Source organism: Squalius cephalus (assembly GCF_949319135.1).
Source record: "Squalius cephalus genome assembly, chromosome: 5".
Classification (NCBI taxonomy): domain Eukaryota; kingdom Metazoa; phylum Chordata; class Actinopteri; order Cypriniformes; family Leuciscidae; genus Squalius; species Squalius cephalus.
The window spans coordinates 50,974,610-50,991,268 of record NC_137126.1 but is presented as its reverse complement, the minus strand read 5'-3'; the positions used below and the strand labels follow the sequence as shown (position 1 = coordinate 50,991,268).

The following is a 16,659-nucleotide window of genomic DNA, read 5'->3' as shown; positions in this document are numbered from 1 at the left end:
TCGTCGTTCACACACACTCTCTCGTCGTTCACACACACTCTCGTCGTTCACACACACTCTCTCGTCGTTCACACACACTCGCTCGTCGTTCACACACACTCTCTCGTCGTTCACACACACTCTCTCGTCGTTCACACACTCTCTCGTCGTTCACACACACTCTCTCGTCGTTCACACACACTCTCTCGTCGTTCACACACACTCGCTCGTCGTTCACACACACTCTCTCGTCGTTCACACACACTCGCTCATCGCTCACACACACTCTCTCGTCGTTCACACACACTCTCTCGTCGTTCACACACACTCTCTCGTCGTTCACACACACTCTCTCGTCGTTCACACACACACTCTCATCGCTCACACACACTCTCTCGTCGTTCACACACACTCTCTCGTCGTTCACACACACTCGCTCGTCGTTCACACACACTCTCTCGTCGTTCACACACACACTCTCATCGCTCACACACACTCTCTCATCGTTCACACACACTCGCTCATCGTTCACACACACTCGCTCGTCGTTCACACACACTCGCTCGTCGTTCACACACACTCTCTCTCGTCGTTCACACACACTCGCTCGTCGTTCACACACACTCGCTCATCGTTCACACACACTCGCTCGTCGTTCACACACACTCTCTCGTCGTTCACACACACTCTCTCGTCGTTCACACACACTCTCTCGTCGTTCACACACACTCGCTCGTCGTTCACACACACTCGCTCGTCGTTCACACACACTCGCTCGTCGTTCACACACACTCTCTCGTCGTTCACACACACTCTCTCGTCGTTCACACACACTCTCTCGTCGTTCACACACACTCGCTCGTCGTTCACACACACTCTCTCGTCGTTCACACACACTCTCTCCTCGTTCACACACACTCTCTCGTCGTTCACACACACTCTCTCGTCGTTCACACACACTCGCTCGTCGTTCACACACACTCTCTCGTCGTTCACACACACTCGCTCGTCGTTCACACACACTCGCTCGTCGTTCACACACACTCTCTCGTCGTTCACACACACTCGCTCGTCGTTCACACACACTCGCTCGTCGTTCACACACACTCTCTCGTCGTTCACACACACTCGCTCGTCGCTCACACACACTCTCTCGTCGTTCACACACACTCTCTCGTCGTTCACACACACTCTCTCGTCGTTCACACACACTCTCTCGTCGTTCACACACACTCTCTCCTCGTTCACACACACTCTCTCGTCGTTCACACACACTCTCTCGTCGTTCACACACACTCTCTCGTCGTTCACACACACTCGCTCGTCGTTCACACACACTCTCTCGTCGTTCACACACACTCTCTCGTCGTTCACACACACTCTCTCCTCGTTCACACACACTCTCTCGTCGTTCACACACACTCTCTCGTCGTTCACACACACTCTCTCCTCGTTCACACACACTCTCTCGTCGTTCACACACACTCTCTCGTCGTTCACACACACTCTCTCGTCGTTCACACACACTCTCTCGTCGTTCACACACACTCTCTCGTCGTTCACACACACTCGCTCGTCGTTCACACACACTCTCTCGTCGTTCACACACTCTCTCGTCGTTCACACACACTCTCTCGTCGTTCACACACACTCTCTCGTCGTTCACACACACTCTCTCGTCGTTCACACACACTCTCTCGTCGTTCACACACACTCGCTCGTCGTTCACACACACTCGCTCGTCGTTCACACACACTCGCTCGTCGTTCACACACACTCTCTCGTCGTTCACACACACTCGCTCGTCGTTCACACACACTCTCTCGTCGTTCACACACACTCGCTCGTCGTTCACACACACTCGCTCGTCGTTCACACACACTCTCTCGTCGTTCACACACACTCTCTCCTCGTTCACACACACTCTCTCATCGTTCACACACACTCTCTCATCGTTCACACACACTCTCTCATCGTTCACACACACTCTCTCGTCGTTCACACACACTCGCTCGTCGTTCACACACACTCTCGTCGTTCACACACACACTCTCTCATCGTTCACACACACACACTCGCTCGTCGTTCACACACACTCGCTCGTCGTTCACACACACTCGCTCGTCGTTCACACACACACACACACACACACACACACACACTCGCTCATGTTTCACACACACACACACACACACACTCGCTCATGTTTCACACACACACACACACACACACTCGCTCATGTTTCACACACACACACACACACTCATCGTTCACACACACTCGCTCGTCGTTCACACACACTCGCTCGTCGTTCACACACACTCGCTCGTCGTTCACACACACTCGCTCATGTTTCACACACACCATCCGACCAGGCACGGTTCATGTTCAGGTCACCGGTGCGAGAGTGAGGAGACGCCCTCGTGACTCTGAACTCTTCTTCTTATTTCAGATTTATTTTCTTCCAGGTTTATTTCAATGAACAAACATGTCTTTAATAGTGTTAGTCAACGGCACGTTTGATACACACTGACCTCTGTGACGGCTCCATCACGTGTGTGTCGCACTAACGCCTGCTGTGTGTGTGTGTGTGTGTACTAACATCTCTCTCTTCACTGTGATGTCACTCATGATGTAGCATGATCCAGGCCTGCCATTGGTCGTCCTGCTGAGTGATGCCTTCATCATCATCATCATCATCATCATCAGAAGCACACGTGTGTGTCCGTTACTTTAGTCTGACCGTCTGCTTCATTTGATCACCATCCGTGTGTGTGTGTGTGTGTGTGTGTGTGTGTGAGACAGGCGTCTGTTGACTCAGGGCTGCTCTGTCCATCACTCCTCTCTCAGTCTGCTGTAAGTACAGTCCAGGCATTTTGCAGCTTTGTTTTGTTTCTCCCGCTGGACCGCATGTGCATCTCAAACACGCGTGTGTCACGGAACGAGCACGCCGCCGCATCATCAGGCCAATAATCTGAGCATGATGGGTCCACCAGTGATGATCTGAAGTGCTCTGGCTGGGTTTCCCTGTTGAATGTGAGACTGAAGGTGTTTCTCAGATGATCGGGTGTTTGATCGTCCTGCATCTTCAGCGAGACTGAGTTTGATTGTCAGTCATTCAGCATGTGTACATGCGCTGAGAACTCCCACGAATCAGCCTGTTGATTAACCATGCAAACCAATAACCCGGCAATGCAAGCAAACCGCGTTTACTGGACTTAAAGGGATAGTTCACCCAAAAATGAAAGTTAGCCCATGATTTACTCTCCCTCAAGTCATCCTAGGTGTGTATGACATTCTTCTCTCAGACGAACACAATCAGAGTTATATTAAAAATGTCCTCCTGGCTCTTCCCAGCTTTATAATGGCAGTGAATGGCTGTTTCTGTTTGGAAGTCCATCATAAAAGTGCATAAAAGTTTTAAATATGGATTTTTTTCTGATATTCACTTTTATGAAGGATAGATAAAATTTTGAATTTCGATTCCAATATGGTAAAAAAAGAAAAAGAAACGTAGATATCATTCACATTTAGTCTGATTGCAAAACATTTAATTGTATCTGAATATCATGAACACAAATCAACAGGCTAAAGAACACTTACACGAGGAACGTTTGCCTTTTATAACAAGTATCCGACTCCCAGCCCTAGTTAGAGACGTGTTTCAGGCTGGCTAATGCTCATCTTCTCCAGAGACTCATGTTTATTGCACTCAGAACTACATATAACTGGAGCATCTACACTACAGTAATCCACTAACCCTCTGTGACCACACAACTAGACCACACATCTGTGGCGGTGTCATCGTTTTATCAGGTCCGTATAGTGTTTATATGGAATATTATACACCACAACGGTCCCGCCGGCAGTGACATCTGTCCCGCACAGTGTTGGGATAGCGGCTGGTTCTGGAATAGATCTGTCATGACCAGCAACACTAGTGACTTTGCCTTCAAAATAAAAGTATGAGAACGTTTGTGCAGCAGTGTTTTATGTTGAGATGAATTGAGAGCTTTTAATTAAAAAAGTTCTGAAAGACATTCAGAAGAGTGTGTGGATTGCTTCGGGGATCAGACCCCGGCTTTACACTCACAACACTAGTTAGGATGAACACACACACAGTTGTCTTTCATCTTCTCTATATGCCTGTCAGCTTTCCTCTTTAGACTCTGTGAGAGTGCCATTCTCTCTCACTAGTTTAGCTGTGCATTTTTCATCAATTCATTTCTTAAATTAAGCCAAACGTCCTTGCCGACCCCTGACCGACAGTCTCTGTGTGTTCGTCTGGTGATGGTGATTGAGCTCGCCAGCGCCCCCTGCTGGACCACAGCACCAGCTCTTCAACACACACTCAGCAGTGCACACTGGGAGGGCTGGTGACGCTGCAGTGTGTGAGTGTCCAGCAGGAGGCGCTGCAGTTCCACACGAGCTCATGAGTGTAACATCTTCTGTTTCAGACGGTGTTGATGAAGAGGAAGTGTCAGGAGCACCTGTGAGTATCAGCTGACCTCGGTCATGTTCGTCACCGCGAGGTCATCATCACTGACTGAGGATGTGTTTGTTCTTGGTGTTTAGAGAGAAACTAAGGGACGCCACTAACGAGCTTCAGAAGAAGAGCTCCGAGATCGAGGAGCTGGAGAACAAACACAGTTCCAGCGGTGAGACCATCACTGAAGCCTCGAGCTCGTCCTCCGTGTCCCTGTCTCGTTCTCCAGCGCTAACGTCTACACACTCTCACATCACCACACACTCTCACATCACCACACACTCTCACATCACCACACACTCTCACATCACCACACACTCACACTCTCACATCACCACACACTCTCACATCACCACACACTCACACTCTCACATCACCACACACTCTCACATCACCACACACTCTCACTCTCACATCACCACACACTCTCACTCTCACATCACCACACACTCTCACATCACCACACACTCTCACATCACCACACACTCTCACATCACCACACACTCTCACATCACCACACACTCACACTCTCACATCACCACACACTCTCACATCACCACACACTCACACTCTCACATCACCACACACTCTCACATCACCACACACTCTCACTCTCACATCACCACACACTCTCACTCTCACATCACCACACACTCTCACATCACCACACACTCTCACATCACCACACACTCTCACATCACCACACACTCTCACATCACCACACACTCTCACTCTCACATCACCACACACTCTCACATCACCACACACTCTCACATCACCACACACTCTCACATCACCACACACTCACCACACACTCTCACATCACCACACACTCTCACTCTCACATCACCACACACTCTCACTCTCACATCACCACACACTCTCACATCACCACACACTCTCACATCACCACACTCACATCACCACACACTCTCACATCACCACACACTCTCACATCACCACACACTCTCACTCTCACATCACCACACACTCTCACATCACCACACACTCTCACATCACCACACACTCTCACATCAGCACACACTCTCACTCTCACATCACCACACACTCTCACTCTCACATCACCACACACTCTCACATCACCACACACTCTCACATCACCACACACTCTCACATCACCACACACTCTCACATCACCACACACTCTCACTCTCACATCACCACACACTCTCACATCACCACACACTCTCACATCACCACACACTCTCACATCACCACACACTCTCACTCTCACATCACCACACACTCTCACATCACCACACACTCTCACATCACCACACACTCTCACATCACCACACACTCTCACTCTCACATCACCACACACTCTCACTCTCACATCACCACACACTCTCACATCACCACACACTCTCACTCTCACATCACCACACACTCTCACTCTCACATCACCACACACTCTCACATCACCACACACTCTCACTCTCACATCACCACACACTCTCACATCACCACACACTCTCACATCACCACACACTCTCTCTCACATCACCACACACTCTCACTCTCACATCACCACACCACACACTCTCACTCTCACATCACCACACACTCTCACATCACCACACACTCTCACTCTCACATCACCACACACTCTCACTCTCACATCACCACACACTCTCACTCTCACATCACCAAACACTCTCACATCACCACACACTCTCACTCTCACATCACCACACACTCTCACATCAGCACACACTCTCACTCTCACATCACCACACACTCTCACATCACCACACACTCTCACATCAGCACACACTCTCACTCTCACATCACCACACACTCTCACATCAGCACACACTCTCACTCTCACATCACCAAACACTCTCACATCACCAAACACTCTCACATCAGCGCACACTCTCACTCTCACATCACCACACACTCTCACTCTCACATCACCACACACTCTCACATCACCACACACTCTCACATCACCACACTCTCACATCACCACACACTCTCACATCACCACACACTCTCACATCACCACACACTCACTGGAGGAGAGCATGACTGAAGATATCAAGACTTGTTGAGGGAAAAATGCATCAAAATGAAGTGATTCAAAGGGAAACTGGATTATTTTTCTGACTCCACGGACAGATATTAGTTTTTGTTTTAAACTCAAACTCTCTTTATTTTGATGCATTCTTCATTAAAGTCTTGATATCTTCAGTCGAGCTTCTCCAGTAAATGTGTCGTGATGTGAGAATGTTTAGATATTAGAGCTGGAGAACAAGAGAAACACTGAGGAAGAAGAAGATGTGTTGCGGTGCATATATGAAATGTGTGTGTGTGTGTGTGTGTGTGTGTGTGTGCAGATCGTGTAAACGTGTGTGTGTGTGTGCAGAGCGTGTAAACGTGTGTGTGTGTGCAGATGGTGTTAACGAGTGTGTGTGTGTGTGTGCAGATCGTGTTAACAAGAGTGTGTGTGTGTGTGTGTGTGTGTGCAGATCGTGTTAACGAGAGTGTGTGTGCGTGCACATCGTGTTAACGAGAGTGTGTGTGTGCAGATCGTGTTAACGAGAGTGTGTGTGTGTGTGTGCAGATAGTGTTAACGAGAGTGTGTGTGTGCAGATCGTGTTAACGAGAGTGTGTGTGTGCAGATGGTGTTAACGAGAGTGTGTGTGTGCAGATGGTGTTAACGAGAGTGTGTGTTGATGTTTCAGCTCAGAGGATTGAAGATCTGGAGGACGCGCTGAAGAAGAAAGATGAAGATATGAAGCTGATGGAGGAGCGATACAAGAAATACCTGGAGAAGGCCAAGAGTGTACGTGTGATGCTAATGTTGTGTGTGTGTGTGTGTGTGTGAGTGTGATGCTAATGTTGTGTGTGTGAGTGAGTGAGTGAGTGAGTGAGTGTGATGCTAATGTGTGTGTGATGCTAATGTTGTGTGTGTGTGTGTGTGTGTGTGTGTGTGTGATGCTAATGTTGTGTGTGTGTGTGTGTGCAGGTCATCCGTACGCTGGACCCCAAACAGAATCAAGGTTCTGCTCCTGAAGTTCAAGCCCTGAAGAACCAGTTGCAGGAGCGCGAGAGGATGCTGCACTCACTCGAGGTCACACACACACACACGCTCATGTACACACACACTTTCACAAAATCACACACACACTCACTCACACACACACACACACACTCACTCACTCACTCATTCTCACAGACACACAGTCACACACACAAACTCATTCTCTCACACACACTGTAATGTGACCGTACTGTTTGTGTGTGTGTGTGTGCAGAAGGAGTACGACAAGACGAAGTCTCAGAGAGACCAGGAGGAGAAACTCATCGTGTCTGCCTGGTACAACATGGTGTGTGTCACACTCCCTCGAGTCACCAGAACACACACATTCTCTCACACTCCCTCGAGTCACCAGAACACACACATTCTCTCACACTCCCTCGAGTCACCAGAACACACACATTCTCTCACACTCCCTCGAGTCACCAGAACACACACATTCTCTCACACTCCCTCGAGTCACCAGAACACACACATTCTCTCACACTCCCTCGAGTCACCAGAACACACACATTGATGCACCTCTTGATAGAATTAATGTTATGATGTAATGCATCAATCTTTGGTCAAGATCTAATGCTAGAGTCCCAAACATTCTGTCACAGTCTGATCCTGATGTGTTCACTAATGACCCTGATGTGTTCACTAATGACCCTGATGTGTTCACAAGTGACCCTGATGTGTTCACTAGTGACCCTGATGTGTTCACTAATGACCCTGATGTGTTCACTAGTGACCCTGATGTGTTCACTAATGACCCTGATGTGTTCACTAATGACCCTGATGTGTTCACTAGTGACCCTGATGTGTTCACTAGTGACCCTGATGTGTTCACTAGTGACCCTGATGTGTTCACTAATGACCCTGATGTGTTCACTAGTGACCCTGATGTGTTCACTAATGACCCTGACACTAGTGACCCTGATGTGTTCACTAGTGACCCTGACACTAGTGACCCTGATGTGTTCACTAGTGACCCTGATGTGTTCACTTGTGACCCTGATGTGTTCACTTGTGACCCTGATGTGTTCACTAGTGACCCTGATGTGTTCACTAGTGACCCTGATGTGTTCACTTGTGACCCTGATGTGTTCACTTGTGACCCTGATGTGTTCACTAGTGACCCTGATGTGTTCACTTGTGACCCTGATGTGTTCACTAATGACCCTGATGTGTTCACTAGTGACCCTGATGTGTTCACTAATGACCCTGATGTGTTCACTAGTGACCCTGATGTGTTCACTAGTGACCCTGATGTTCACTAATGACCCTGATGTGTTCACTAGTGACCCTGATGTGTTCACTAGTGACCCTGATGTGTTCACTAATGACCCTGATGTGTTCACTAGTGACCCTGATGTGTTCACTAGTGACCCTGATGTGTTCACTAGTGACCCTGATGTGTTCACTAATGACCCTGATGTGTTCACTAATGACCCTGATGTGTTCACTAGTGACCCTAATGTGTTCACTAGTGACCCTGATGTGTTCACTAATGACCCTGATGTGTTCACTAGTGACCCTGATGTGTTCACTAGTGGCCCTGATGTGTTCACTAGTGGCCCTGATGTGTTCACTAATGACCCTGATCTGTTCACTAGTGACCTTGATGTGTTCACTAGTGACCCTGATCTGTTCACTAATGGCCCTGATGAGTTCACTAGTGACCCTGATGTGTTCACTTGTGACCCTGATGTGTTCACTAATGACCCTGATCTGTTCACTAGTGACCCTGATGTGTTCACTAGTGACCCTGATGTGTTCACTTGTGACCCTGATGTGTTCACTTGTGACCCTGATGTGTTCACTAGTGACCCTGATGTGTTCACTAGTGACCCTGATGTGTTCACTAGTGACCCTGATGTGGTCACTAATTACCCTGACACTAGTGACCCTGATGTGTTCACTAGTGACCCTGATGTGTTCACTAGTGACCCTGTGTTCACTAGTGACCCTGATGTTCACTGATGACCCTGATGTGTTCACTAATGACCCTGATGTGTTCACTAGTGACCCTGATGTGTTCACTTGTGACCCTGATGTGTTCACTTGTGACCCTGATCTGTTCACTAGTGACCCTGATGTGTTCACTAGTGACCCTGATGTGTTCACTTGTGACCCTGATGTGTTCACTTGTGACCCTGATGTGTTCACTAGTGACCCTGATGTGTTCACTAGTGACCCTGATGTGTTCACTAGTGACCCTGATGTGGTCACTAATTACCCTGACACTAGTGACCCTGATGTGTTCACTAGTGACCCTGATGTGTTCACTAGTGACCCTGTGTTCACTAGTGACCCTGATGTTCACTGATGACCCTGATGTGTTCACTAATGACCCTGATGTGTTCACTAGTGACCCTGATGTGTTCACTAGTGACCCTGATGTGTTAACTAATGACCCTGATGTGTTCACTAGTGACCCTGATGTGTTCACTAATGACCCTGACACTAGTGACCCTGATGTGTTCACTAGTGACCCTGATGTGTTCACTAGTGACCCTGATGTGTTCACTAGTGACCCTGATGTGTTCACTAGTGACCCTGATGTGTTCACTAGTGACCCTGATGTGTTCACTAATGACCCTGATGTGTTCACTAGTGACCCTGATGTGTTCACTAGTGACCCTGATGTGTTCACTAATGACCCTGATGTGTTCACTAGTGACCCTGATGTTCACTAGTGACCCTGATGTGTTCACTAGTGACCCTGATGTGTTCACTAGTGACCCTGATGTGTTCACTAGTGACCCTGATGTGTTCACTAGTGACCCTGATGTGTTCACTAATGACCCTGATCTGTTTACTAGTGACCCTGATGTGTTCACTAGTGACCCTGATGTGTTCACTAGTGACCCTGATGAGTTCACTAGTGACCCTGATGTGTTCACTAGTGACCCTGATGTGTTCACTAGTGACCCTGATGAGTTCACTAGTGACCCTGATGTGTTCACTAATGACCCTGATGTGTTCACTAATGATGTGTTCACTAATGACCCTGATGTGTTCACTAATGATGTGTTCACTAGTGACCCTGATGTGTTCACTAGTGACCCTGATGTGTTCACTAGTGACCCTGATGTGTTCACTTGTGACCCTGATGTGTTCACTTGTGACCCTGATGTGTTCACTAGTGACCCTGATGTGTTCACTAGTGACCCTGATGTGGTCACTAATGACCCTGACACTAATGACCCTGATGTGTTCACTAGTGACCCTGATGTTCACTAATGACCCTGACACTAATGACCCTGATGTGTTCACTAGTGACCCTGATGTTCACTAATGACCCTGATGTGTTCACTAATGACCCTGATGTGTTCACTAATGACCCTGACACTAGTGACCCTGATGTGTTCACTAGTGACCCTGACACTAGTGACCCTGATGTGTTCACTAGTGACCCTGATGTTCACTAATGACCCTGATGTGTTCACTAGTGACCCTGATGTTCACTGATGACCCTGATGTGTTCACTAATGATGTGTTCACTAATGACCCTGATGTGTTCACTAGTGACCCTGATGTGTTAACTAGTGACCCTGATGTGTTCACTTGTGACCCTGATGTGTTAACTAATGACCCTGATGTGTTCACTAATGATCCTGATGTTTTCACTAATGACCCTGATGTGTTCACTAATGACCCTGATGTGTTCACTAGTGGCCCTGATGTGTTCACTAGTGACCCTGATGTGTTCACTAGTGACCCTGATGTGTTCACTAGTGACACTGATGTTCACTAATGACCCTGATGTGTTCACTAATGACCCTGATATGTTCACTAATGACCCTGATGTTTTCACTAGTGACCCTGTGTTCACTAGTGACCCTGATGTTCACTGATGACCCTGATGTGTTCACTAATGATGTGTTCACTAATGACCCTGATGTGTTCACTAATGACCCTGATGTGTTCACTAGTGACCCTGGTGTGTTCACTTGTGACCCTGATGTGTTAACTAATGACCCTGATGTGTTCACTAGTGACCCTGATGTTCACTGATGACCATGATGTGTTCAGTAATGATGTGTTCACTAATGACCCTGTGTTCACTAGTGACCCTGATGTGTTCACTAGTGACCCTGATGTGTTCACTTGTGACCCTGATGTGTTAACTAATGACCCTGATGTGTTCACTAATGATCCTGATGTGTTCACTATTGACCCTGATCTGTTCACTAGTGACCCTGATCTGTTCACTAATGATCCTGATGTGTTCACTAGTGACCCTGATCTGTTCACTAGTGACCCTGATCTGTTCACTAATGACCCTGATGTGTTCACTAGTGACCCTGATGTGTTCACTAGTGACCCTGATCTGTTCACTAGTGACCCTGATCTGTTCACTAATGACCCTGATGTGTTCACTAGTGACCCTGATGTGTTCACTAGTGACCCTGATGTGTTCACTAATGATCCTGATGTGTTCACTAATGACCCTGTTCTGTTCACTAATGACCCTGATGTGTTCACTAATGACCCTGAGGTGTTCACTACTGACCCTGATGTGTTCACTAGTGACCCTGATGTGTTCACTAGTGACCCTGATCTGTTCACTAGTGACCCTGATCTGTTCACTAATGACCCTGATGTGTTCACTAGTGACCCTGATGTGTTCACTAGTGACCCTGATCTGTTCACTAATGACCCTGATGTGTTCACTAGTGACCCTGATGTGTTCACTAGTGACCCTGATCTGTTCACTAATGATCCTGATGTGTTCACTAATGACCCTGTTCTGTTCACTAATGACCCTGATGTGTTCACTAATGACCCTGAGGTGTTCACTACTGACCCTGATGTGTTCACTAGTGACCCTGATGTGTTCACTAATGACCCTGATGTGTTCACTAATGACCCTGAGTTGTTCACTACTGACCCTGATGTGTTCACTAGTGACCCTGATGTGTTCACTAATGATCCTGATGTGTTCACTAATGACCCTGTTCTGTTCACTAATGACCCTGATGTGTTCACTAATGACCCTGAGGTGTTCACTACTGACCCTGATGTGTTCACTAGTGACCCTGATGTGTTCACTAATGACCCTGATGTGTTCACTAATGACCCTGATGTGTTCACTAATGACCCTGAGGTGTTCACTACTGACCCTGATGTGTTCACTAGTGACCCTGATGTGTGTTTCATGGCTGTGAAGAACTCCATCAGTCTTGGTTAGAAGAACTCTTGCCAAACATATAACATGCTAGAAACATAATAATCATTGCAATAATGAGCGTTTGCCCAGTTACAGTCAAACCAAACATTACTCAGACAACAGATATCATTTGATATGTTTTCACTAGTGTGATCAGGACACTATAGTTCATTATGTACGTGAGGAGAGCAGAATAAAGTAAACTGTGACATATTATACCCAACAATACTTCATACAGTGACTACCAGTAACATTTATATCAATTTGGGACAAAATAATTGCTAATGCGGCCTTTTTACACACAGACTGAACAAAATGAAGCATTGCTTGGTAATTAGTTGAGCTAAACTGGTATTATCTAATTGTGTAGTTAAATTTAACAGCTGACAGATATTCAACATCATTCATGTGTGAGACAGTCTAACAGAAGGACGGACTAAACCAGTGAAGGGGTCCCTCACACAGAGAGCATCATATTTATGTGTCTGTGGCATCAGGGAGTTTGAGAACCCTTTCCTAGTCAACACTGGTATGCATGTAGTGTGTAGTGTGCACTAGGTGGCGCTGTTACACTGAACACAGTTAGTGAGCGCTTGAGTTTGTCTGTGACGGATGTGAAAGGTTAAATACTGAAGACTTATATCCACACAAATCATGCAGCGCTTTTTAAACACAGATCATTTCACACTGGCTTCGTTTACATGCACAGCTTCTGTTTCAGCCCATAATAACTATTCTCATACATTAGTTCTTTATTTGTTTTAAAGAAGCAGACTTAATATTTATCCATTTCTGATCATAATTTGGAGATAATAATCATATGAGCCGTTGTGCCGCTGCTTATATTGATCACACAGTAAAACTGCCCAAAGCCAGTGGTGTGTGGATGAGAGTCTGAAGCAGCGCTGGAGGGCCGTTGTCCTGCTCCACTCCACACACGCAGGAGAGGAGGATTATAGGAGGACGAGACACTCGTTTATACCACACTTTATTCAGCCGGAGAACAGCTCGTTCAGCGCATCACACGTCATTACGCTATTTCTACATCACTACGCTATTTCTACGTCACTACGCTATTTCTACATCATTACGTGTTTCAGATGTGAGAGTAACGTGTGTGTGTGTTTCAGATGTGTGTGTTTCAGATGTGAGAGTAACGTGTGTGTGTTTCAGATGTGTGTGTGTTCAGATGTGAGAGCAACGTGTGTGTGTATCAGATGTGTGTGTGTTCAGATGTGAGTGTAACGTGTGTGTGTTTCAGGGAATGGCTCTGCAGAAGAAGGCGGCTGAGGACCGGTTGGCCGGCACCGGGTCGGGTCAGTCGTTCCTGGCCCGGCAGAGACAGGCCACCAGCACCAGACGGGCCTATCCGGGTCACGTCCAGCCCACGGCAGCCAGGTAGAGCATCGCCACGGCAACCCCAGCTCAGCCAACCAGGACCCGCCTCCATCCCATAATGCCCTCTTCCTCCATCAGCCCATGTGATGAACCCGGGTCTCTGGACGCTGCTTAATTACATCAGCATTAATGAATCCACACACTCCTGAACCAACGTGTCACTTCCCGTCGGACACCTCTTTTTAAAGGAGGCTTTGCAGTATTTTAAGGGTTGTTGTTACTGACGCACAGAAAACGTTTGAGTGTTTTTATTGGCTCTGCTGGGCGTGTTTCTAAAGTTACGTCGAGTCTTTATAACCTGTCGTCTTTATCTTCTGTTGATATCTATGCATTGAAAGAGCTGAATGTGTGTGTCTCGTGTAGGTCGTCAGGACGGTTGTTTGAAGGCGCTTCATAATTTTGTTCTTCCTGTTTTTTGTTAAGTTGATTAATTCCCGATGCCTTAAAACAGACTCACAGCTGCTGTCAATCACTGTCACTCGAGTCGCGCGTTTGTCCTTCACTCCTGCTAATGATGCTCTTCCTCAGAAAACATGAACTCTCCAGTCATTAATATCTCCAGTAAATCTGTCCTGATTTAAGAATGTTTTGATAAAAAAGTCACAATTATCTTTTAAAATGTTTTATTCTGTGGCGGAAACAAACCTCTATAGATATTTGTTCCTGTTTTAATCATAAACTCACTTAATTACGATACATTTTTCATCAAGAAAGTCTTAATATCTTCAGTCATTGCTGCTTCTCCAGTAAATGTGTTTAGATATTAGTGCTGGAGAACGAGAACACAATCAGGAGAAAATAAAAGCATGACGTTGAACGAGAACCGCGACTCTAGTGACGCCAGACTGAATCTGTGACTGACACCTGTCAATCTCTCTCTTTCACAGTGATGTTAAAGCATGAGCGGCAGGGGGCGGGGCTGCATGACATCAGGGGGCGGGGTTTGCGTGATTGACAGTTTAACCCATCGCTGCACACTAACTAACCCATCAGCGTCTGTGTGCTATCCCAGAATGCTCTGGTCAGAAGTGGGCGGGGCCGGCGCGTGTCAATCATCAAGCAGAAGAGCGTGAGCTTTATTTACTGTTAAAGACGGATGAAACTCCATCATCAAACCCTGATGTTCCTCACGTCTGTGTAGTTGCATTGATCATTGTCTCAGTATTTCCTGTAGTTTATGATCCGTATGATTGATAATGAGCGTGTTTCCAGCAGGAGCTTCAGTAGAGTCAGTGTGTGAATGCCGGATCTGTTACTGATAGTGTTGCACTCGCTTCTCTTCTATTTATTTAATGCTGAATCAGTAAGTGCTTCTGATGATCCTGACCCAAACTACAGCAGTGAATATTCTGACACTTCAGCTGCTCTTCTTCATAATCACCAAACGAGATCGTGTCTGCGATCAATATCTGCTTTAGAGTCGTTTAACAGGCGATTGATTGAATGTTTGAGGCTTTCTGATCACTGTGGACTGAGTTCAGAGGTCAAACGTCTCTCACAACCGTCCAGAGCAGAGAAACGCCTCAAACGCAGGAGCACACTGATGAACTCTGCAGTCGTGAGCTTGAGACTGCGGTGCGAGTCTGTGTTCATCAGAACTTTCGTCTGAAGTAGCAAACATTCGCTCCATTTGCCAAGTTTTATATTGCTTGTATACAATATGTACATACTGTATGTGTGCGCCGCGGGAGGAGCGTTCAGCAGAGCAGATGCGTTTCCTGATGCGTCTCCATTGATGAACTCGTGCTTCCAACGCTGCAAAACTGTACAGTTGTTAATCAAGTTGTAAATAAAGCTTGTATAAAACATTCATGTTTCAAAATCACGGCTGTTCTTTGTTTTGTTTGGTTTGTGGATCTACTAGTGTTCTTCAGGGATGTTCATTACACTCTCATTTCTGTTTTAGTTTAAATGTGCGTCAGATCAGCGCAGGGTTATTAACTAGAACTATATCAGTCACTTCACTGCTCTTCATCTCTTCACTGTAACGTAAAGCTCAAATGAATCGTGACCTTTGACCCCTGTGAGGGGGGAGGGGGCATGTGAAAGCGGCTTGACCTTTGACCTATTGGCGTGAGCGCTGACCGAACGTTTGTTACAACGAATCAGAAAACTTGAGTTCAGACTTGCAACCTGGAAACCTCCAGAAACTCGTTTCATCGCGATAAACATTCACTTTTCAACAACGAGATGCTTCAGTGTTCCTACATTAGATGACGATAAAACATTTGGCATGAGTGTAAAACACGATCTATCACAATAGTTTGGAAACTTGAAAACTATAGGTTTGTGTTTATCAATGGAAGCTTGTTTTCCGCCACAGAATAAAAAATAAAAAAGGTAATTGCGACTTTTTATCTTACAATTCTGACTTTATATCTCGAAATTCTGACTTTATATCTCACAATTGTGACTTTATATCTAGAAATTCTGACTTTATATCTTGAAATTCTGACTTTATATCTCGCAATTCTGACTTTATATCTCACAATTCTGACTTTATATCTCGCAATTCTGACTTTATATCTCACAATTCTGACTTTATATCTCGAAATTCTGACTTTATAT

General features: G+C 46.5%; 1 protein-coding gene across 4 annotated transcripts in view; it reads left to right on the top strand.

Moving 5' to 3' along the window:
• hook3 (hook microtubule-tethering protein 3) overlaps nt 1-15,909 on the top strand; it is a 52,528-nt gene extending 36,619 nt beyond the window's left edge. For 2 of the 4 annotated variants that reach the window (XM_079871999.1, XM_079872000.1), the window contains 7 exons: nt 4,437-4,471; nt 4,555-4,637; nt 7,177-7,277; nt 7,461-7,565; nt 7,750-7,821; nt 13,955-14,091; nt 14,979-15,909. In XM_079871999.1, the coding sequence (XP_079728125.1) occupies nt 4,437-4,471; nt 4,555-4,637; nt 7,177-7,277; nt 7,461-7,565; nt 7,750-7,821; nt 13,955-14,091; nt 14,979-14,994 (549 nt within the window). In that variant the 3' untranslated portion in view covers nt 14,995-15,909. Of the gene's footprint in view, nt 1-2,784; nt 2,836-4,436; nt 4,472-4,554; nt 4,638-7,176; nt 7,278-7,460; nt 7,566-7,749; nt 7,822-13,954 lie in introns of all 4 variants that reach the window. The other 2 variants (XM_079871998.1, XM_079872001.1) reach the window with 2 other exon arrangements.
• Nucleotides 15,910-16,659: the final 750 nt, after the last annotated feature.